Below are 21,120 nucleotides of genomic sequence, written 5' to 3' on the forward strand. Positions count from 1 at the left end.
CATGTCAAGGTAAAAGACTGGAATTTGAATCATCTTTACTGTGTTTCTCAGTATACTGAATAACAGTGATTATATAAAATGAGGTACTATATATACTACGTAACCTCAATGCCTTAGATTTGACTCCGGTTTACACTGGCAACACTTACACTTTAAAATTAAACAAGATTAAAAGCCTACGACCACGTTATCAGCTCTGTTAGGCAGTTAGGCACAGATGTGCTTTGACCTAAATGCTAACATATGCCTGCTAATATGCTGACATACTAATGTTTAGCAGGTATAATGTTCACCATCTTGGTTTAGTGGGCTGTTATGCTAACATTTGATCATTTGCACTACGCAATTTTTTCCTGGTGACGGAGTTAGATAAAATGTTAGGGTATCACTTAAGTTATTACCATTCATTCTCTGAACACATGCATGCCAATTCATTCAACAGTTGTTAAGACATTTCATCATGTATCAACCTCATAGTGGCCCTATAGGAAGAGAAGTGGCGGACCAGTTGACCAATAGATATATATATGAAACAGCCCTGATGGACAAACTATGTAATTGCATTATTGTCTAAACTGTCTCGACTATATCTTTAGCATTTATGAACAGCGGTTTCGTGTTACTTGTCTCCCAACATATACAGTGATGTACTATTTAGTGTAATGAACTGTGTGTCAGTGACTGTTATATCAACAAAAGGTCTTTATACACAGAAAATGAAAACTTGTAAATTTTATCAGTTTCTAACTATTATTTCATCTAACTATGATGTTGATATACAGTAATACTGAATAATTTATGGCTAGCATGAATCCACACTATAACTTTGAGATATTTTTGGAACAGCGGAAGGATGTTTATGACAGGAGTCAGGTTTACTCATCATTATGCTCAATGCTGTTGAAAGTTTTGTTTCACAGCTATTCTGCTTCTTCATAGAGTTCTGCACATATGCGTTAATGTAAATTGGTTGCTTCCCTTGCCTGACTTTGATTTGACATTGTCTCACTGCATAAACATGAGTCATTGTCGTGCAGACAAATCTCCACATGGAATTATGCTTCGGAATATATATCTCACTACCATCTTAATCTGAAACTCTCCTAAATGTTATTGGTGCATGTAATATAAAGTATTAATGAGACTATCTTTTAAAATCAATTATATTATTATGCATTTTAATTAAACAACCTGCAGGCCCTTCAAAGTTGAGGAGGAACACTGCACAGTGTGAGTGTGACATCTGCAGCCTTCCTGGAGCCAGACTGCACTCCTCTTTGATCCGGCTTCATTATGCAGAGGGAGGCTGACCTATCATGAAAGCTGAGACGTACTGTGTTCCAGCCTCCCAAATTGTAAACACAGGGATGTACTCAGACAGCTGGTTGAGGAAGAAATTGCTAATTGGGGCCTCTTCTTTTAGGGAAATACAACCATATCTTTTCCTGGTTTACAAACACTTTGCTGGCCGTTATTAGACCAAATTAAGCTTCTGTTTTGCTCCTCCCTAATGACAGTTTTCCCTGGATGCTTTGTACTTTTTATCAGAGCTTCACATGTCCCCTCCTTACTAATCCCTTTCTCTAATTAACCTCTTACTTGACTTTAGGATTTTTTTCAATTTCAGCTTCAAGGTTTATATTACAAACATCTTCACAGCATGTGTGATAAGGTGCAAATTTAGAGCAGTTGATATAGTTTTCTCATGCTCAAAGAAACAATTGATGAGAGCTTCTGTAGTTAAAAACGCACATTCTCTTTATGGCTGTATGGTCTTTTAACACTTTATAGGTAGTTATTAAACAGAATTAAACGTGTCCTAGGCTGTCATGTTTCCTGAAACGTGAAGAAGAAAGAAATTGTTACATTATACAGTAGTGTTTGCATGTCTAGTGCTAAGATAAACAATATACTTGAGGAAAGGAAACCACCTCATAATTCGGCAGCTACCACCCTATTTTTTTTTTGCCAGGCTTGGAAAAGCACCTACATAAAACTCTGCATTACTATCTCATCACAATCCAGTCCCGCTCCAAAAATGGCTTAAGAGTAGAATTTAAAACACCATGTTGGAAGAAAATGTCCCATATTATCTTTGAAAATTTCAGCTGACATATAAGGAATGTTTAACTTGTGACCCTCACTCTGGGCTTTATCTCTGGTAATTCGTTTCTCTTAGCTGTACCACATAATCTGAATATCAGCTATTGTAACTGCATGTCACCCGGAAAAAGAGCACCATGCAAGAGTCCAGCCCGAGTATAGTCGTGGTCACCTTCAGATGACAACCCTCATCTGTCTCCACCACGCCCGAATATTATATCATCATTGTTGTATGTCTCACTCTCCGGCTCCTCTCTTTTCCATTCCCTGGTGTCTCTTTCCCCGTAACCTCTGCCTTTTATTCTGTGCTACTTTTTCCTTCCTCCTGTCTCATCCTCAGATTGTTGTCACATTCCCAGTGCCCTCTCTTTCCTTGTTGTCTCTCTATCTCTCCCCTCCTCTCCCTCTCTCTCTTTCTCTATCTCGGTGTGTCTGCTGTCTTGTGTGCTGCCGCAGGGCTCTCTGGCTGATGTAATTTATGCTATCTCCTTTGCTAGTGTGAGAAGAGAGCATCCTGAAGCCAGCACTCTTCATGCAGAGTGCTCCTGTGGGAGGCTGTGAGCCAGCACTGCCAAGAGCTACCCCCTTTCTCTCTTTCACCATTTCTCCATGCACAATGCAATGACCATGCATGTGACAAAGATGCTCAATCTGCATGGCAGTACAGGATAATTAGAAAATACCACACAGCAGCTGTCAGCTGCAAAGACAATTGGATGTGATGTCACCACAGGTAGCCCTGACTGCTGCCTTTTATTACATCAGCGTGTGAAGTGAAGATTTCGTATGCTGTGTTCAGATGGGAGTGTGTTTTGCTTACATCTCATGAGTTAAATCCACCAGGAGTCCATAGGAAACACTGGAAAGGGGAAAAGATTTGATGTTGACTGAACATGTTTATGTGTGGTTGCAGGACTGCAATCCATTTCAATGACAACAGAGAAGGCTTTGGCTGGGGAAATGAAGAGCGCAATGGAGGGTGACGCCAAGAGAACCAATCAGGTGGGAGCGCTGTGGAGCTCACAGCAGCTGTAGATCATTTTACTCAGGCCTTTCAATCACTTAGGGGCCTTCCGGCTTCCTGTTTTATATGCAAGGCAGCTAGCCCCCTCTGTCTGTGCCAGTAACTTAACATCTTAACATCTTAGAGCAGCAGCTCACACTACATCATGCATTTGATGATTGCCTCACATGATGAGAGGTTTTGGTTTTAAATCACTTTGTCAGACAAGTACATAATGCCCCCCCCGAGACTCAGATTTCAAATATTTAAAATGAAAGTACAATGTGATTTGAAGCTCACCCACTCAGAGGAAGGATTTTCTCTCTCCCAGGTTCCAGAGGACCCTGCCGAGGATGATAGCTCAGAGAAGACCCCCAGCAAAGCCTCCAAATCCCCACAGAAAACCACCAAGCGGCCCAAGACTGTCCCTGTCAAAGTCACTCTACTGGACGGCTCAGACTATGAGGCTGCAGTTGAGGTATGCTACTCATGTGTCATCAAGGATAGAGAAAATGGCTGATTAATCCTATTATTATTTTCATAATTTTGGCCATTGGTTCTATCTGTAACAACAGCCTTTTACCCATCAAGTTGAGATCTGGGACATCACTAAAAAGAAGTCAGATGGGACAAGACATGAGCAATCAGAGTTAGTCAGAGGTTTACAACAAACTTGCTACTTTACCTTTGTTTGTCCCCAATTCATAGGTTGCTAAGACAACTTCCACCCATCCATGACTCCATATTCTTCTGGATCAGGGCTTAGTTCACAAGCTGTCTGATTGCTTGTCTTCATTGTAGGGTTTTCACCGTGTTTCCAGATCTCGGCATTTACTTTGGTGGGTATAAAAGTTATCATAACCAAAAGAAATGATGGCCAAAATAGCAAATATAATAATTTAAAGCTGCTTCCAGCTTCACAGCTAAACAGTTTTCTTTCCAAAGAGGTATCCTTTGATAATAGTTTCACCATAAGCAATTCTGCAAACATGCAGAAACATTATTGAATAAATAATTTCAAAATGTTGTTTTGCAGTTCCATTAAAACACAGTTTGGCAGTTTCTCGATTCTTAAATGCCCACATGCTTAAAATGCATATCTTGCTTTGCAGAGTGACAAGAAATACAGCATTTTAGGAAGCTGGTGTACATCTCCCCTAGTTAAACAGAGCCCTTGACTCAGCACACCGCACCACGGTACACCTCAGTGGGATTTAGTCTCCCCCGGTAATTCATGCTACTGAGTCAGGAAATGCAGCTCTGCTGCTATTCTGACTGAGAGGGGGAGTGATGGGTGGAGGGAGGTAAGACAAGCTCTACTTTGTGGGGGATGGAAGGCTCAGATGAGCTATCCCCGGCTTCCATGAATCGTGACTCTGTAGCCTTTTGTGTTTGTAAACAGACAAATTCCCACCACTCTTGGTTTATGTGAATTTAACAGTACCAACACACTCATCATGACAGAACACTGCAGAAAATGAATCTGTTCCTTTATTATAATGACTTCTGAGGGAGAGCGTGGAAGGTTCCACACCAGAGGGAGATCCTGGGCAGGACTTACACAGCTGCCATGAATCACATTAAAGCCTGCACTGGAACCCCATTGGCTGCTGCTTATGTGTGATGTGTGACAGGAAATGATCTTGTTGGCCGCCCGACCTCATTCATGTCAACTATATTCCTTTTATGGCTTACTGCCTCCCACGTGACCTCACATATTTTACTTTGCAGAGGCAGCGACTGGAGAAATATGTCTGAAGTCCTGACTGAGCCCCCCCACCCCATCTCTCCTTCTGTCTTGGTTACGTGCATGCATACACACACATTTCTTCATGTCACCTGGGCAGTGACACTAGAGGTATTGAGCTTTGACAGAAAATCCATAGAGCTGACAGATGAGTGCTCTTATGTTTGACCGGGGAGAAAATAGAATGGCTGAAGGAAAGAGGAGGAGGAAAAGATGAAGAGAGTGGGGGAGGAAGTGGAGAGAAAGATGGAGAGGAGGTAGATACCAGGGGTGCTTGCTTCTCTACTGTAGTATGTATGGGAGTGTATATATCACTGTGTCTGCAATGGAAAAAAGCAAGCAGGGACACAATGATGAATGCAATGAAATCATTACTTTAATTACAGCCATGATGTCCACAGAGCAAGCGAGCCCAGATGATAAAAGCAAAGAGAAGCAGCCTTAGCCTCCTATTGACGTTTGGCTCACGACATTATAGATATTGATTGAGTGCAGTGCATTTACATTGTCCAGTCCTTAACCTAAAGCCACAAAGAAAAAACTCCACCACCTGCTGACAGTACTTCACTGCCTTCAAGCTCACAAACTTTTTCAAGTGTGTGTTTTAAATTAAATCCTGAGGAAACCAACCGCGTATTTGAACTACTTAAACTTTGGCTGAACGTAATTTCCTCCGCAGGTCCAACCCAAGAAATGCTAATTTTCATTTTCACGGTTCATTCATTTTTGCTGGTTAACCACATGAACATGTGAGTTTCCACTTTAGTAGAAAGGCAGGGCTGTTTGGGGTCTGCGTTTTCTGAATTCAAAGCCACTGATATTTCAGAGCTCAGCTATTTATGAGGTGCCTTATTCACACAGTGACAGTATTAAAATAATATAATATTTCTTTCAGGCATTTATCCTCAGTATATCCTGTATTGGCACTGATCAAATGTATCTCTTTTTCACTTAGTAGCGAGAATTGTAACACAAAACTGTAAGATCATGACCCAACCAAAATCATTTCTTTCCAAAGAGGGATGCAGAAGTAGCAGCAATCCCGCTATAAAAAATGCGACACATCTATGTATTCACAAGATAAAGGCATTCAAACATTCATCATTCTTACTTTCTGCAGAGAAAACCACCAGTTCCATACATGTGAAGCTCATGTAATCCTGTGGTTACCCAGTGAAAAACCAAATGAAATGATTCATGACACTGGGACCAAGCCTGGCCTTTTTTGAAAAAACTTGAAGCCCCATAAAATCAGTTTATCTACAGTATATTCTGCATAATTTCTTCCCATTTTAATAGCACCAATCAAACATGTTTCGCTGCAGCTCATTCTAGGTTAGCGAAAACACAACGATTATTATTTACAGGTAATTATACACAAATGAAAACATACCGATGAATATTATATTCCATTTCTGCCAATAGATCCTCCTACATTTACACACTGGCTCTTTTAATTTATCCAGTGTGAAGTACAACACTCTGTTTTCTTCAGCTAAAAGTGTCTGTGAAATCAAGAGAAAAAATATTCTTGAGCCAATGTCGAGTTTTTACTATAGGCTGCTGTTTTATTAAAGGGGAATTCCAACTATTTTATACTTTACATGGGGTCAGTTCACTCATTACAAGGAGTACTATAAAACCTGTGAAAACAGTTGAGCTTTCTGAAGTGTGAAAAAATCCCTAGCTTGGATTGGGTTTAGAGGCTTCAAATTGATTACAGAAAACCTGGATTACAAACTGAGGTTGTGGGATTTGAAAAACATGGGCATTTATCAGAAGGTCTAATGAAAGATGATATTGAATTGCATTTAGGAAATGTAGGTTCCAGCATTTATTCTGAGCTTCACCCATGATAGGGACTGAAAGTCAGGATCTTGGCCTGTGCTACTTCAAATTTGACCAAAATCTTGTATAAGTGTATAACCCAAAATCACTGGAGTACTCCTATAACTGCTTAAATTGTTCCGTTTGCAAGTAAATTGAACGGTCATTATATGGTTCTGTTAAATATGGTTATTTGCTGGAAACTGTAAAGGTTGAGCAACAAAGACGTGCTATTACATTGCATAATCAAAGTTACACCAACACATCTTTACAGTATTGCTCTATTTATCAGATTCCGCGATGCCATCCCTCCAGTTGCATTACTTAAAGTGACTCAGTTCAATAAATGTTCTTTCTCCTCAACCAACCATTAACCCATTCACACATACACTGTCTCTCCTCATCTTGTTTGCATGGGTGAGGTGATCATCAAAATGGATTTCTAGGATTACACCAAATGGCTGCTAACACAATCAGCCCACAGAACTAGTTACAGAAATGTGATTGGAGCCAATTGGAGCGACAACAAAATCTCATCAGCAGCTCCTGAATTGGTTGCTATGCTTGGGGGACCACCTGAAATGTGTGTTGCAATTTCATTTTGTGAGAAAATCGAATATATGCGCCGCTCCCCGAAAAATCTCTGACTGCAGTCTCTCGCCTGTTAATCAGCATTATTCTCTCACTACTATGCCCATGGCAGCCCAAGTGCAGCAGGATGTATATTATTATTTATTTGACTGAGAGGCAGATCGCTTTATAATGGTTAATTAATTAGCCTTTCCTAAATGTTTAAAGTGTTTGCTGACTGTACTGCCAGCTTTTCTTACAAGAGCCTGAACAAAGCTTTGTGGCGGCCTTGTAGTAACCAGAGATAGAGAAAGTGAGAGGGCACACACACATACAGAAGGGACCTATTACTTCTGTTTCCATGGTAACAGCTGCTTGGTTGGTTTGTCGCCATAGGAGCCAGGTTTCCCTAGGAGATTAATCTGGCATGTGTGTCCCTGTTTGTGTGTGCGTGTCTGTGCATGTGTGTGTGTGTGTGTGTGTGTGTGTGTGTGTGTTTGGAAATAGCATTTTGCCAAGGCCGTCTGTGCAACCCACAGAGTCGTTGTTCTCAGCCCTGAAGGACCGGATAGGAAATAGGTGTGGTCTCTTGAAACGCCACTGATGCGAAATGCAATTGCTTCCCTTATATGGTCATACAGAGTGTAGCTCCTCCTTCTTCGACAGGAAAGACTGGAAGCATCTCTCAGACCACAGTCGGGGTGGATTTGCATGTCCTTGATATTTTTTGACCCCTTTGTGTTAGGAAATATGAATAAATAAAAGATATCATTGTCCAGTAAAATAATATCTAGCTATTATTTTACTAAACAACAGAATTCTATAATAAATACATTTTATAATCATTAAGATCCTAGGAAAGTTATACAAATCTTCTTTTTCTTAAGATTTTTTTTAGATTAAATTTTGTATTCATGCCAGCTGATTAACCGACAGGAAATATGTGAACAGTTATATGCTATGGGTTTTAAGCACTAAGCCAGAAGATTCCCCTTTTTCTTCCTCTTTTTGTCTTTTACAGTTCATGCCGTTCATACAACCTAAACCTGTTACCTGCCCACTCGCTGTGAGTTCTTATATGTTTGTATGCATGTGTGTGTGTAACAGAAATTTGCCAAGGGCCAGACCCTGCTGGACATGGTGTGTGGCCATCTGAACCTGCTGGAGAGGGACTACTTTGGCTTGACTTTCCAGGACACGGACAACTCCAAGGTCAGACACACAGAAGCACCAATACACTCACACGTGCAGAGATATCACACTTGGGGACATTACATATATTTATTCATTCTCAGGTCTGTAACTGAACCTCTTGACTCATCTGTTGACTCATACAGCATGTGATAAAGCATTTAACTGAATAAAGGAGCCCTCAGAATTCTAATTTCCTGGATAATAATCTGGCATAAAATGGTAAAGCAGTTGTATAGTTGTTGTGTTTGTTATTCCAAGTTATCATATTCATTACCACAGTGATGATTATTAATAATATGTGGGGGTAATTTAGATCCTTCTGTGGATCTATTCTGTGAATAGCTTTATAGAGTGCAAGGCCAACATAGTAAATCTATGTTATTTAATTTGGTCTTTCTTTATGCCTGCTTTTACTATATTATATTATTTGGATTTTGTCACCGAATTCAGAGCAAATGTCAATCACCCCTTTGGCAAACCAGTCCATTTAACCAGACTGTTTTTCCAGGTGTAATAAAGCAGTGAGTCCCTGGTTGGCCTTTTAACCGTGCTTAAGCACTTACGGCCTGAGTGTGGCATACATGGCCTTTAACCTTTTAAAATGTGATTAGACAGTATGGCCTTTTAAAAACGGTACCCGGGGTCTACAGTGCACCATGAAAGCTGTGGTGACATTAAGCAGAGGGAGCTAGATTCAACTGGCATTTATAGTCCCAGTATTGATGCTTTCAGTGTTTATAGAAGCCTTCATCCATTTCCTTGTAGCATGAATATATTTGGCTTTCAACTAGGGAATAGATTTAAAAAGGGAAGAGTGCTTAAAAGGGCTCTTAAAAATGTGAATATGGATGATTTTGCTGAGGTGGAATTTCTCAAAGGCGATTGTCTCCTTCTTTTTTATATCAGAATTGGCTGGATCCCTCCAAAGAGATTAAGAAGCAAATTCGGGGTAAGTACAGTAGACACACACCCACACACACACTCACACACACTTTAATGAACATACAGTCCTTCACAAAACATAATTTCTGGTGGTTTATCCACAGTTGGTTCCTGGGTCTTCGGATTTTCTGTCAAGTTCTACCCTCCAGACCCGTCTGTGCTCATCGAGGACATCACCAGGTAGGTCTGAACACAACAGCATGGACTTTTTAACTCATAGTTAAAGAAAAATGATTTGTTTTGGTTGTCTGAAGGTAATATGCGAGTTGACACCAGGACATTTTTGCTTTGGTAGGATGCATAGAAAGAAAAGAACAGCTGAGACAGAGTACCCTATGCAGGGAGCTAAATGCACAAATCGGCTTTTCAATCAAAGTGACCTGTCATGCTGTCAGAATGAATTTGCACACTATCAAGGAAACTGGATTCAATTAAGTGTAGACTAGCTTGCTTTCAAATTAGATGCATTTCTGACAGATCAACATAGGAAATACTGTACACACTATTGTAACACACAACACTCAGCAAACATACACAACATGATGCAAAAGTAAAAGTAGGAAGAGAAACAGTTAGCAGCAAATTAGCTTACAGTTAGCCCAGAATGTTGTATTACTACCATTTTAGCCTCAGACAGCTAGTGTTAGTGTTAAGTGTAAGTGGCTAGCTTGGTTAGCAGCCCACTGATTTTAGAATAACTAAATTAACAACAAAACCACAAAACATCAGAAACACAACAGCCATAAGTATCTATAGAAAATGCTCCAACAAGTGCATTGGGGGTGTAGATAAAAGATGCCTGTCAAGATTTGCTTGGTCACATTTCTGACGAGAGGCTGGATGTAACAATGCCGGCAGTGGTTGCCACTAGCAACATAATGTTCAACTGAAACCAACTGCTGGTGGCAGAACAAGTCTTTATGAACTTGTTGAACTGTACATTATGAACTGTTACGTGACTGTCTTTGTTGTTTAATGGGCACAATGTGGTGCAAGACACACAAAAAATCCATCCATCAAAGAACTCAATCTGTAAGCCAGTATTTCTAATGATTATTCTCAGTTGTCTAGAGTGTATGTACTTCATGTACTCCATGCAGAGATACAGTAAAGGAGGTTTTGGGATATTTTTAGGCTTTGATCTAGACCAACTATTACAATCATGACCAAAGCAAAGAACAAGACCAAAAATACATGTGTATAAATGTTTTAAGAGACAACTTGAAAGGTCTGTTCACCCAAATTACACACAAAACATACATTTACTGTAGAGGTATTAAGCTATTCAGATACTCCCAAGTTTTTTGTGCCAATGTTGTGAGATTTTTCTGATCTTATGCCACTGCAAGAGAATTTGTCATTTGTGGTGGTCAAAATGTTTTTTGTTTTTTTTTTACATAAAACCTCCCCAATAATCCACACCAGTGGTGTAGTGGTGCCTGGAGAAGTGGGTATGCTAATTTATGACCCAAATTTATTTTAAAGCGGCCCGTCCAGCGAAGGATAAATGCCATATGTTATAAACAGTGACATGTAAGACTACTCTTGTATATTTAGCTCACCCAAAAATAGGCCAGTAGTATTTGCACATTGTCACTTAAATTCTGCTGCTTGATTTCATGCAGTAAGGCGTATTATGAAAATATTTTACATTTTGAGTTAAGTATTCCTTGATCCTTACTTCATCTACTTGTGAAAATTATTAACTATGCCATCCTAGGAAAACATTTTTGATTGCAGAACACTGAATGATTCTTATTGAAGGGGATTTAGAAGTGGCTATATTCAATGCCTCTGTATACCTGTGTATACCCTGCAAAACACTACTGATCCACACAACATCCTGCAAGTTCCTATTGCAACTATTTTCTGTCAACAAGTAGTCAATTGCCAAAAACTGTATTATTTTGCAGTTTTCATTAGGGCCCATTTTATGCTTAACTATTGAGAGTGAAGTCTGAGGATTATTCTAAATATCTGTGAAATTGTTTCTGGAATAACATGTTGCTGAGTTCTTCAGTGAGTTTCCACCACAATTCTGTTGGATTGATGGTGATTATGATCTAAAAACCCCACAAATAGCACTATAAAAGTAAAAGAAAACAATCATTTTAGGTCATTTGAGAGAACTGCCTTTTACTGTAGGATAGACAAAGACGGTCAGTTCGCTGGAGCTAAGTCCGAAGCCCTACTACATCATCCATCTAATTGATGCATAGGATACTGACTACATTGACTGCAATGTACAGAAGCTTAAGGATGAATACTAAACCCAGCTGTATTCTTTTACATTTTAGGTGGAAAATAAGCAGACCAGGGCCAACTTAGAAGAATTCCACCTTTAAAAATGTTCATACACCAATATAGAATGAGCTAAATGTTTGTTTTAACATATTTAACAGGTTAAGTGTTAACCATGTTCACCATCTTAGTTCAGTGTGTTACCATGCTAATTAGCACGAACCACAAAGTACAGCTGGTGCTGATGGGAATGTAATGAATTCTGCAGGTATTTGGTCACACACCAAATTAGTGGACATGAGTAGAATTTTGATCTGATGAGGGCAGTAAATGCAATCAAGTGGATCACCAAAGATTCATCCTCTGAGCCAGATGAATATCTGTGTAAAATATTATGGTAATCCATCCAATAATTGTTGAGATATTTCATTCGAGACCAAGTGGTGGACAGACAGACATACAGGCATCGTCAGATAAGGACTGTGACTGTAAGACAACAGTGCTTTTCACAGATGTTTTCCTGGTGATGTAGAGGCTTGAAGTGTCAGCAGTATTTCTGCCTCTACCTCCTGCATTTCTTTAGGTACTACCTGTGCCTGCAGCTGAGGGACGACATGCTGTCTGGTCGTCTGCCCTGCTCCTTTGTCACTCACGCACTTCTGGGCTCTTACACCGTCCAGGCTGAACTGGGAGACTACGAGCCCGAGGAACATGGCCCCGACTATGTCAGCGACTTCCGCTTTGCGCCCAACCAGACACGTGAGCTGGAGGAGAGAGTGATGGAGCTGCACCATAACTATAGGTCAAAGAAAATATGACTTCATTAATTAAATTAAATGCCATAAAGATAATGAGAAATGCTGGTATTTTTGATTTGTGGGATGAATATGAGAGAAGAGATGAATCATGTGTGGCATTTGTGTCGTAGGGGAATGAGTCCAGCAGAGGCAGAGGTGAACTTTCTAGAAAATGCCAAGAAGCTTTCAATGTATGGGGTGGACTTGCATCATGCTAAGGTATATAGATAAAACTCTCAGACATTTCATCTGTCAATGCACTTTTATCAGAGGTTTTGTGATGCTATTTATGCCTGTGTTCACCAGGATTCAGAAGGAATTGACATAATGCTCGGCGTGAGCGCCAACGGTCTGCTCATCTACCGAGACCGTCTAAGGATCAATCGATTCGCCTGGCCAAAAATCCTCAAGATCTCCTATAAAAGAAGCAACTTCTACATCAAGATCCGCCCAGGAGAGGTAAATAAAAATTGTCATTACCTTGTATTTTGCATCTTGCCTGACTGAGGAGTTCACTGCACAATTATTGCATGCACAATCCCAACTCATAACAGTCACTCTGGCAAAGCCGAGGCAAGCGGAATGAGGGATCATTTGGTAAAGAGCCAACTCCACATTTCTATTTCATGGTTTCACAGTTGTTAAAATTACATCATTGTCTCTCTTGACTCGTCCCAAGCTGCATAAATAGTCATTTCATGGTTTGATAAAAGTGTTACTTCTGCGATTTATCTGCAGCAAACCATGTGACAACTGACGAGGACTATTTTTTCAGACATTATTTATAGCCCTCAGAGCTACTGTTGTTAAAAATTAGGCTGTTAGGTAAAGTTTTTGTTCTCCTCCTTCTCTCTTCCTTTGTGGCTAAAACGTGATTAACGAGTGATGAAGATTTGCACTTTCATCAAGGATTTTACTTGTAAATGTTTGAGCCACATTATGCTCGCTCTGGTTTTCAAGTCCCTAAAATTATTATGATTTGCTGTTTCTTCTGACATTCTTTGGCCTTCAGGGTATCAGCAGTGTGTTTTATATCCACTGTTAAACTGACATTGACATGTTCATTGTGAATACCAAGGCCATTCTGTGCATATACTTTGTTCTGCAGATCTATCCTCTTAAGTCAGCTGTCACTTCAAATTTGCCTGAAGCGTCGTCATTGTGTTTTAAAGCCCTTTTATTTTAAACTGTCCCCACAGATTTTTTTGTGTGGGGGAAAAAAAGTTGGCTTTCTCTTGTGAATGGACGACTCTTAATGCTTAAAATCCTGTTATATTGCTAATAACCTATTGATTTGAAAGCGTCTTTTTCTGTTCAAACCACTGAACATCTGATGGAGTGAGAGCGTAAGCGGCTAATTTGTAGGTTGGTTAGAGATGGAAAATCTACCTGACATGGCAGTAGGTGACACGAGAATATATTTCTACCAGTAAACAGAAAAATAACATTGATTTTTCCATTGCTGCGGAGTAAACACTATTTACCCTGCTACCATCCCTCCATCTTAACCCTCACTCACTCCCTTCACTCTCCTTTTCTTCTTCACCTCCCTTCCTCTTCCTCCTCCTCCTCCTCCACTCCTTCCCCTCACTGCTCAGTATGAACAGTTTGAGAGCACCATAGGCTTCAAGCTGCCCAACCATCGGGCCTCAAAGCGATTGTGGAAGGTCTGCATTGAGCACCACACCTTCTTCAGGTAGGACTTGATGCTCACAGATACACAGACAAACACACTTTTTCTGCCCGGCATGAAATCTTAAAAATTGGCACAGTAGAGCTATCCTTTAAGTGACAATCATAATACAAATGTGTTGATTCCATAACTTTTCATGGTAACACCTTTTTACAGATCCCATAGTTGGAAAGGAACTGATATTTGTATGGTAAATTCAAAGGAAGGTTCCTGAAGAAGACATGGTGATTTGTTACTAATTATAGGGAATATTGAGAAAGATATCACTAAGTACACTTCTAATTAATTAATTCAAATTAATTGCTATTGTGATGCCTTTAGTTAGTGCACAGCAGGTCAAATGAATTTGCAAACATGTGGAATTTGTTTACAGGCAATCATACAATGCATCACTTATGTAGTATAAAGTTTCTATAATTCATTATTCCCTTGGGTTTTTCCAGTCAACTTCAATGAAAAGATCGATACTTTCATGGTAAATATGAAGCTACAGCCAGGAGATAGTTAACTTAGCTTATGACTGGAAACAGGGGGAAACAGCAACCCAGCCTTACTCTGTCTGAAGGTAATGAAATCTGCCTACTTACCTTTAAAGCTCACAAATAAACACCTTATAGTCTGCCTGTACGAAGTGTAAAAGTGTAAGCTTTTTGACATTGTGGTTTTACAGGACCAGGCTATTTCTTGGCAAGGCACAGTATATTTTTAGGAAACTTCACACAAAATTATTAGCACATTAAGGACCAGTAAAATTAAAGGTTACCCCTCTTTCTCTATCAGGCACTAAACTGTGTAATTAGGTAAAAGATGTCGACAAGGATTATTTGTGGTAGATTTACACAAACTGAACTTCCCTGCAGGTTGGTTTCCCCAGAGCCGCCCCCCAAGGGTTTCCTGGTGATTGGCTCCAAGTTCCGCTACAGTGGGCGGACCCAAGCCCAGACCAGACAGGCCAGTGCTCTGATCGACAGACCTGCCCCACAGTTTGATAGGTCCGTTAGCAAGAGGTACATGTTGCCTCGAAGCATTGATGGAGGTAAGAACCCCGACCACTTCACTGTCCACATGGATGTTCATTTATCAGCCTACTGAGATATGTGACCCTGTCATGAAAAAGCTTTAACATGTAGTTCAAGTGGTTGATGTTTCCCTCCCTTCACACTTCACCAGCCTCAGCTCTAGGTGACAGTATGGACCAGCTGTCCCAGCGAAGCTCCAGTGAACGCACACAGTTCATGTCCAGAGAAGACCTGGACCAAGAGGGAAGCCTGGACCTGGACCATGAACAGTACCACTATCAGGACCAGGACCAGGACCAGTACACAGATCAGGAGCTAGAGCAGCATGACCTTCAGGACCACGATCAGTTTCAGAAGCATACTCGGGGTGCCAACATCTCAACACCCACGAAGACTTTGGAGCTTAAGGTACAAGATGAGAGGATACGACAAATACACAGAAACTTGCCTTTATTGCAGCTCTTGCTGCCCTGGTTTATTACTGTTATTGAGCCACAGCCAGCCAATTAACAATGAAAATGAAAAACACTCACCTGATAAATTAAATATTTCCTTTCAAGTGTGAAGACTATATTATAGTTTTGAGGAGAGTACAATGAAATATACAAAAGCAGTTCCACTTGGAAAAGTACACAGCAGTTGCTGCACCCCTAGTCAGAAAGATCCCCCATGAATTTCTGACTAACACTCCTCATCCTTCTCTCTCACATTCCTTTTCATTTGAGACTGTAATCACTATCCCTACTTTTTCTCTATTTGGCCTAATTTACACCATTTTCTGCTCATTCCCAGACTTATAAGTCAGTTCTCAGTTTGAGTCAGTTTTGAGTCTTCTCTACATTTTTTAAATCGCCTCCCAAAAATCTAACTTGACCTCTTTGCTGCAGAAGTTATTTTTTTAACCCAGCATCCGGCAGTTCTTCTCTTCTCCCTGCTGTAATGTTAACAGACTTTGCTAACCGCTGCTCTCTTCTCTCTGACCTCTCTGTCGTCCACCCCGTCCTCTCCTGCAGGGTGAGGAGGCAGGCTCGCCTGTAGACTCAAAACCAGAGGTATTTTGGCCTTGGACCTTAGTGTCTGTCTCTGTGGTTTTGGTGGTTGTAGGTCATGCATCCGTACTCTGTGTTTTGTTCAACAAAAATCCTTTTTTTGATTGTTTGTCTCTGGGGGAATGTTATTTCTTTTCATGTCATGGTTTCCAGGATTCCTGATCCATGGAAACTGCATGAATCGATCTTCAGATGAATAGAAACTAAATGTTTAATATACATTTATTCAGGCTCTTTCTTTCTTTTTTCTGTCTGCCCACTGGGAAATAGTTTCAGTGGATTAGAGTTTATTCATGGGCATTAAGTTCTTATCCAGATTGACTGAAGCAATACAAGTGGAGAAAGCTTTCCAGCTTTTTTTAATTGTCAACACATGTTCAAACACGTGCATCTTTAACAGTGTCCCTGTGTGAAACTAGAGGGATTGATTGTTATTAGCAGGATAAACAGATGGCCCTTAAGCACTGTTGATGATTCAGTGAATCAGTGGTTCCCCAGTTGACAAATCTCCTGGTGTGCCAGGTGAGCATGCATCAAAATCCCAGTATTTTATTGAATTAATAATCATTTCTAAACTGTTTAAATGCAAAACAGGCTTTCTAGATACACATTCTTATTTGTTATATAGATGCTCATGAAGTTCATCTTTTAAAAATGTATATGGGAAAGTTGGTTCCAGTGTATTTAGTCTCATATTATTCCTGTGCGCGTGGTACTCTTATTAAGTACTGCAGGAGATATTGGCATTGCATTAGTCACTGAACGGTCTGTTCATTTGTGGTTTTGTAATGCCTTCTCACCAAATCTCTGGATGAAGAAGTATAGGAATAATCCCCCTCTCCAAGCACTTATGTTCAGTCAATAGATGACTGCATTAATTGTAAATTGGCTGACACTGAAAAATGATTGTCCCTGTCTTCTTGGCAGAACATTAAATGGCTTAGTCTTAGTCAAAAGCCCCAATCGTGTCAACTGTTTCTGTTGTCTGTCCGTCTGGCCGCCTGCCTCTTTGACTCACCTGCAGCACTTTACCTCTTTGTCTCTGCACGCATCTGTTCTCCACCCCCCAATCCTCAACCTCCTGCTTTGCTCAAAACCCTTCACTTCATCTCACTTGCCCCACCTCGGGCTCCCTCATCTATCGGACAAGGATCTGGCCACCCCGCGGCCAAAACAGGAGGTACTGCTTGTCCTCTCTTTTTGGCATGTGCTGTGTGTGACCCTCATCAGGTGTGCTGTGTTTTCTTATTCATAATTCATAATAAACAGCAATAGCCGTGGAGTTCATGTTAAAACATTTGGGTTATTTGTTAGATATTTCATTAAGTGAACTGTTTTCTTAAATGCATGAAAGTTTCATATTTTCCGAACAATATTCCCTTGTCTTTTTCCATTCTCAGTCTTTTTCTGTTATATGTGTAGACTTTGAATAATTACAAACTTCAGTGAGTTTGGGGCTTTGTGCTCCATCCTCCGAAGACTGGTAGGTGCCTTCTTAGGCAGAGTGCAAATGGTTATTTATCAATGGTTTTAAGATGTACAACAACAAAGTCCTTTTTGGAAAATATACTACTAAATACAATTTGTCCCTGTAATCTAGAGTGTACAGTAATGAAGTCTATATCAGTTTCTGGTCATCATTAAGACCTTGTAACGACACAGCCATGTGGTGCCATTTTTAATTCATTAACACAGTTACAATACGAAAAACACACAATCATGCACCACACCCTCCTCAGAGTTAGAGAACACATTTACAATGAAAAACCTCCAAGTTAATTTTCAACTTAAATCCATATCTAGTTCAATTGTATAAATGACTGTAACTTTAAAATATAGAGCTAGGATTTGAACTAACGTTAACGTTTTGTGTCCCTGGTGTGCCCTTCACTGTGTAAGCAGCAGTTCTTGGATAAGCCAGAGGATGTTCTACAAAAGCACCAGGCCAGCATCAATGAGCTAAAGAGGGCTCTGAGGCAGCCCAATAGCAAGATGGTCCAGAGGGAGAAGCGCCTCTCCTCAGCTACCCCTCCTGGAGGAACCCCCGAGCGTAAACCAGTAAGAATGAGATTCTCTTCCTAAGTTACAACACTTACTATACTACAATTTGTTTGCTATATTTTACGATTTTCAGGAAAGTTTATGTTGGTCACCCGTTCCCAGCCTCTCTATTCTCTGTCAAAATGTTGATTCCGCTGAGCCGAAACACAGAAAATCTGATAATGCACCCAGCGCAGTTAATCACTGTTTTTCTTCACTACATTAATTAAATGGGGTAACAATAATAGCTCAATTAGAAGAGTAGTGTATCTAGCTAGGCTAATGCAACTGTCTACTCTATGTTAACATAGGCGACTTGTTCTGCCATATTGTTTGACAAGCAGGATGCTTATGAAGGAGCGCTGGATACTTACTCTAAATTGGAAACGAGTAAGACCTCTTCTGAAGATAGTGACACGTTCTCTGTGACACCTTGGACTGAAGCGAATATGAACAACTTTCAGACACCCTGGGACTCTTTAAAAACTAGACCTGGAACATCACCAAAACAGGAAACAGACTTCACAGCAACAGGACTATTGGATATGAACGCCATGGATGAAACAGTAGCAACTAACGGGCATCATGATTCTGTATTTGCGAGGAATGTCATTCAGGAAAATGGATGTGGATCTCCACCGGGCAAACAGAGGAGTGCACTGATCAACAGAGATATGAGGCATTGTCAGTATGAGCACAATATTCATCGAGAGAGACCAAAGACCTTTGAGACTCCGGTGGCTGTGGACTCCCTCCTAACGGGCAATGGGGGCAGAAGTGCGAGCGACGCGAGGCATTGTGAGACTTGGAAAATAAAAGACCCAAGCCCCATGCGAACGAAAGATTGCAACAAAACGGGGAACTCACATTCAGAAGTCACCAAAATAGTTCCACTCAAGCCACAGAGATCAAAGAAGTCTTTGAATAAAGAGAACAAAGGTGTTGTAAACTCTCCAACTCAAAGCCAGTCTGATAGATGCGCCTTTGCTGTAACTGGGGATGTAGAGATGACAAAATCAAAAGATGGATCCTGTGAGGCAGAAAGTAGAGTGGATAATACTGTACTGCAATCTGCTACAGATGTTGTCGAGGAAAACACAGGGCCCACCAAATACCACGGTGAAGCTGCAATGTCATATCAGCAGCAATCTCTCCTGCATCAACAGATTAAGAAGGAGTTGTTTGGACAACAGGAGCTCAGAGACAGCAGAGGTACAACTGGGCAAAGTCAGTGGGCAAGAGGAGGCGCGCTACATGAGGATCATTTTCAAAACAATTCGGACTTTAAAGAGAATCTCCTCTCTAGCTCCAAATATCCGACCGCTCCCCCTCGAACTCTTCCTCTGAAAACACAGTGGTCCCGAGACAGACAGAGCAGCATGGATAACAGCCATATCCACTACAGGACGCCTGGCCAAGAAACAGCTAAGAGGAAGCAAGCGGTAAACCATCTGCCCCCTAACCTGTTTGTCCATCATCGGACTGTAAAACATTGCATGAGCTTCAGGCAACTCTTGTTTTTACCATTCAAAAAAACAAAAACAAAATCACACACATACTTCAGAACTCATGTGGCTGTTTATGAGAAAGCAAAAGTTCACGTACCTCTGCATCGCATCATTGGCCCAGAGAGCTTTTTGCTTTCCGTTGTTCCCCCTCCGCAAAGCTTGACATCTGCTTGGCCATTTCAGAATGCTTCGGGCCTTTAAGCAAAGTTCACAATGCTTAAGCTTCAGGCGTCCCTTATATCTCACCTTAACTTGTCACGTTAACACCTGGTCTCTCCTTCCAACATCCTCACAGGATAAAGGTGGCTGCTGTTGCAAGGAGCACAAGACCTTTCCACCATTTTTCTTTTTTATACCTCTTTTTCACATAATTTAAATCCTTTTTGTAAATGGCTGAGAAGGGCATTTGAACCAAATGTTCTGCCTTGGCACCTCTGTAGCAATAGCAGAAAATGAAAAAGGCGATTAGATGTAATCACAGGCTGCAGACCTGCCAAACCTCTTCAGGGCTTAGGCATTCATATGATGCATTTACGGATATGAATACCTTTTTCCTGCAAGTGATTTTGAAGAATCGAACCTTTCAGTGCATGGCATTAACATTGCACTGGCAGTCATTTTTAATGACGTCAACCTGTGAAATATACCCTATGTGCATGCTTCTGACAGTAGCCTAGTTGTACAGACTCTGGAAATTCTGGGTGTTTATGGTGCAAGTTTAACATAAGCCCTGGGGTTGGTGGATGAATTATAATTGAACAATTTAAAAACAATAAAAACAATAACACAATGAGCTACACCTAGTACAAATCAATTAGCGTGAAAGCTGAGTAGAGAACACTGAGAACGTGGTTTCTCTAAATTTGACAAATAATGCTTTAATCAGCTGTGTGCTGCAGACAGAATGTCAATGCAGTGACAAAAAACCCTCTTTACTGTCTGTTTCTGCTCTCTCCTTTTCTGATACAATTACGCATGTTAGCTACAGTATAGATAAGATAGGTATCATAGTTTGCCGTTGTTGTAATTTCTATGAGTTGACACTTTTTTGTTATTTTATATTAATTTTTGCTTGCTGTTTGTTTTTGTTCTACAGGGGACACCTCCCACACCTGCTATTCACGAGGAGCCTCTCAACGAAGCTTCAGTGAGTCATCTCTCAGCTCCACCACTCTCTTATTTGTTTTTTCTCCTTTTTTAGCCACACCTTTGGAAATGAGTAAACAAACTATGTTTATTATTTAATACATTTTTCTTCAAGATATTTATGTTTATATGCAAAATGTAGAAATGATATCCCCATTCTGGTTTCATTTAAAGGTCCAGTGGGTAACAATTAGCACTAGCTATTGGCAGAAATGGAATATAATATTCATAGGTTTTCATT

The 21,120-nt window shown here is 40.5% G+C and overlaps 1 protein-coding gene across 1 annotated transcript in view; it reads left to right on the forward strand.

Moving 5' to 3' along the window:
• si:dkey-178k16.1 (band 4.1-like protein 1) overlaps window positions 1-21,120 on the forward strand; it is a 38,622-nt gene that overhangs the window by 10,271 nt on the left and 7,231 nt on the right. Inside the window, exons 2-17 of the mRNA XM_035655831.1 lie at window positions 3,017-3,105; window positions 3,438-3,584; window positions 8,358-8,462; window positions 9,351-9,393; window positions 9,491-9,566; window positions 12,211-12,429; window positions 12,556-12,643; window positions 12,731-12,883; window positions 14,023-14,120; window positions 14,978-15,153; window positions 15,288-15,544; window positions 16,150-16,188; window positions 17,336-17,365; window positions 18,088-18,243; window positions 18,537-19,667; window positions 20,830-20,880. Of these exons, the coding sequence (XP_035511724.1) occupies window positions 3,034-3,105; window positions 3,438-3,584; window positions 8,358-8,462; window positions 9,351-9,393; window positions 9,491-9,566; window positions 12,211-12,429; window positions 12,556-12,643; window positions 12,731-12,883; window positions 14,023-14,120; window positions 14,978-15,153; window positions 15,288-15,544; window positions 16,150-16,188; window positions 17,336-17,365; window positions 18,088-18,243; window positions 18,537-19,667; window positions 20,830-20,880 (2,841 nt within the window). The 5' untranslated portion in view covers window positions 3,017-3,033. The remainder of the gene's footprint in view (window positions 1-3,016; window positions 3,106-3,437; window positions 3,585-8,357; window positions 8,463-9,350; window positions 9,394-9,490; window positions 9,567-12,210; window positions 12,430-12,555; window positions 12,644-12,730; window positions 12,884-14,022; window positions 14,121-14,977; window positions 15,154-15,287; window positions 15,545-16,149; window positions 16,189-17,335; window positions 17,366-18,087; window positions 18,244-18,536; window positions 19,668-20,829; window positions 20,881-21,120) is intronic.

This window comes from Morone saxatilis, unplaced genomic scaffold, assembly GCF_004916995.1.
Source record: "Morone saxatilis isolate NCDOM2014 unplaced genomic scaffold, NCSU_SB_2.0 Contig15, whole genome shotgun sequence".
Classification (NCBI taxonomy): domain Eukaryota; kingdom Metazoa; phylum Chordata; class Actinopteri; family Moronidae; genus Morone; species Morone saxatilis.